General features: G+C 67.9%; 1 protein-coding gene across 1 annotated transcript in view; it reads left to right on the top strand.

Moving 5' to 3' along the window:
• The window catches only part of EMIHUDRAFT_470628 (hypothetical protein), a gene marked incomplete at both ends in the record, with an annotated part of 17,893 nt that extends 16,762 nt beyond the window's left edge, over window positions 1-1,131 (top strand). The window contains one exon of the mRNA XM_005766667.1: window positions 646-1,131. Within this exon, the coding sequence (XP_005766724.1) occupies window positions 646-1,131 (486 nt within the window). The remainder of the gene's footprint in view (window positions 1-645) is intronic.
• Window positions 1,132-1,787: the final 656 nt, after the last annotated feature.

Raw genomic sequence — 1,787 nt, 5'->3', positions numbered from 1 at the left:
CCGCCGCGCCGCCCGCCGACGCGCTGCCCGCCGCCGCCGCGCCGCCACCCGCCGAGCCGGCCGCCGCGCCGCCACCCGCCGAGCCGGCCGCCGCGGCCGCTGCGCCGCCCGACGCACCCGCGGCGGCGGCGGCGGACGCGTCCAGCACCGCCTGCGCCGGCCCGAGCCGCTGGAGTATTTCCCACTCCGGGTCCTGCGAGGCGAAGCGGCTCTGGAGCGAAGCGAACTTCGGGTGCGCCTCGATATCCGCGGGCGTGGCATTTTTGTGCATGACGAAGTGGTTAGGTTGAGTGCCAACTACGACCTTTGTCGGGTACCTCCTGAAAGGTACCTTGCCGATGTATGAGACTTTGTGCCGCGCCATTTTTAGGAGGCGCGAAGAGGCGCGAAAGAATTTAAACAGCACAACTTGCTCTCACAGCCTGACCGTTCGGTGAGAAAGATGATGGAGAGACAGGATAGGGAGCGACAGGAGGGGAGCCTCGGGGAGGATGAGACGTTGTTCCCAGAGGGGGCGCCCCAGAGACACATAAACTGGCAGAAAGAAGACCACGAGCTCTCCATCCGGCCGGTGACGTCTGAGCGGCCTGCTTGGTGATCATGCGGCGCGGCTAGCTTTGATGGGCGTCTGCGATCGCCCGGTAGGCGGCCACGATGCTCGCGAGCGAGTGGTTTGCCGTGACCTGCCTCCGCCACGTGGGCGCCTTGCAGAGCGGGCAGCACATCTGCGACATGATGCGGAAGCAATCGGTGATGCAGGCGAGGCAAAAGTTGTGGCCGCACGGCAGGAAGGTCGGCTCGTCGAAGATGTCCATACAGACGGTGCAGCGGAGCTCGGCGGCGAGGGCTTCGATGCTCTTCGGCGCGAGCTGCGTCGGCGGCTGCGAGAGGGCGACGGCGTCGCCGCCCGAGGCCGGCCCCTCGCTCTCCCCGCACACCTCGCGCTCCTCTTGGACGCACGCTTTTGGCAACTCCGGCTGCGCTGCCGCCGCTTGTACAGGCGGCGGCTGCGATGGCGGCGGAGGCGACAGCGATGGCCGCGGCCGGGGCGTTTGTGGCGACATCCGCACCGCGCACTCGTCGAGGTGCCTATTAAAAGCCCGCGGCTGGAGAGGCGACTCACCACTCTAGCGGCGCGGCGGTTGAGTGGGGTGCGAGTTCAGCTTCGACAGCTGCACGCACACGCCGCACGCCGGGCAGGAGACGCGAGGGTCACCGCCGGTACTCCCACCATCGCCGCTCGAGCTACTTTGACAATCGCCGGAAGAGGCGCAGCCGCTCTCTCTCTCGCGGCAGCTGTCCGCGTCCTCTGCTTCGCGTGCTCCCGGACAGACATCGAGGTGCGCAAAGACGGCGGCCTCGGTCGGAAAGTAGGAACCGCACGAGGGGCACGCGACCTCGGACGCCACTGAGGAGGCGGCGCTGTTTTGCGATGCGGCGGCAGCCGCCGCGAAGGGCGGCGCGGCAGCCACGCCCCCGGGGCAGCACTCCAGGTGTGAGCCTATCAGGGCTCGGTGGATCTGTTCGCCGCAGCACGGGCACTCGATGAACCGTGAGCCGTCACCACGCGTCTCGCTGAAAGGAGGCCGCCGGGCGGGATCGCTGGCAGGGCTTGATGTTGCACGTTCACAACGCGCGCGGTTGAGCAGGACGTCAAACGCCGACGGCCGCTGCGACACCGGACGCTTGCCGAGTGCCTTCGACGTTGTCATATGCAAACGCATCCGGCGCGAAGTCCTGAAAAAATGACGGCCCCTCAGCGGAGCTGGGGAGAGGACCGCCGCAAG

Source organism: Emiliania huxleyi (assembly GCF_000372725.1).
Source record: "Emiliania huxleyi CCMP1516 unplaced genomic scaffold EMIHUscaffold_500, whole genome shotgun sequence".
Classification (NCBI taxonomy): Eukaryota; Haptophyta; order Isochrysidales; family Noelaerhabdaceae; genus Emiliania; species Emiliania huxleyi.
This window is presented reverse-complemented; position numbering and strand designations above follow the sequence as displayed.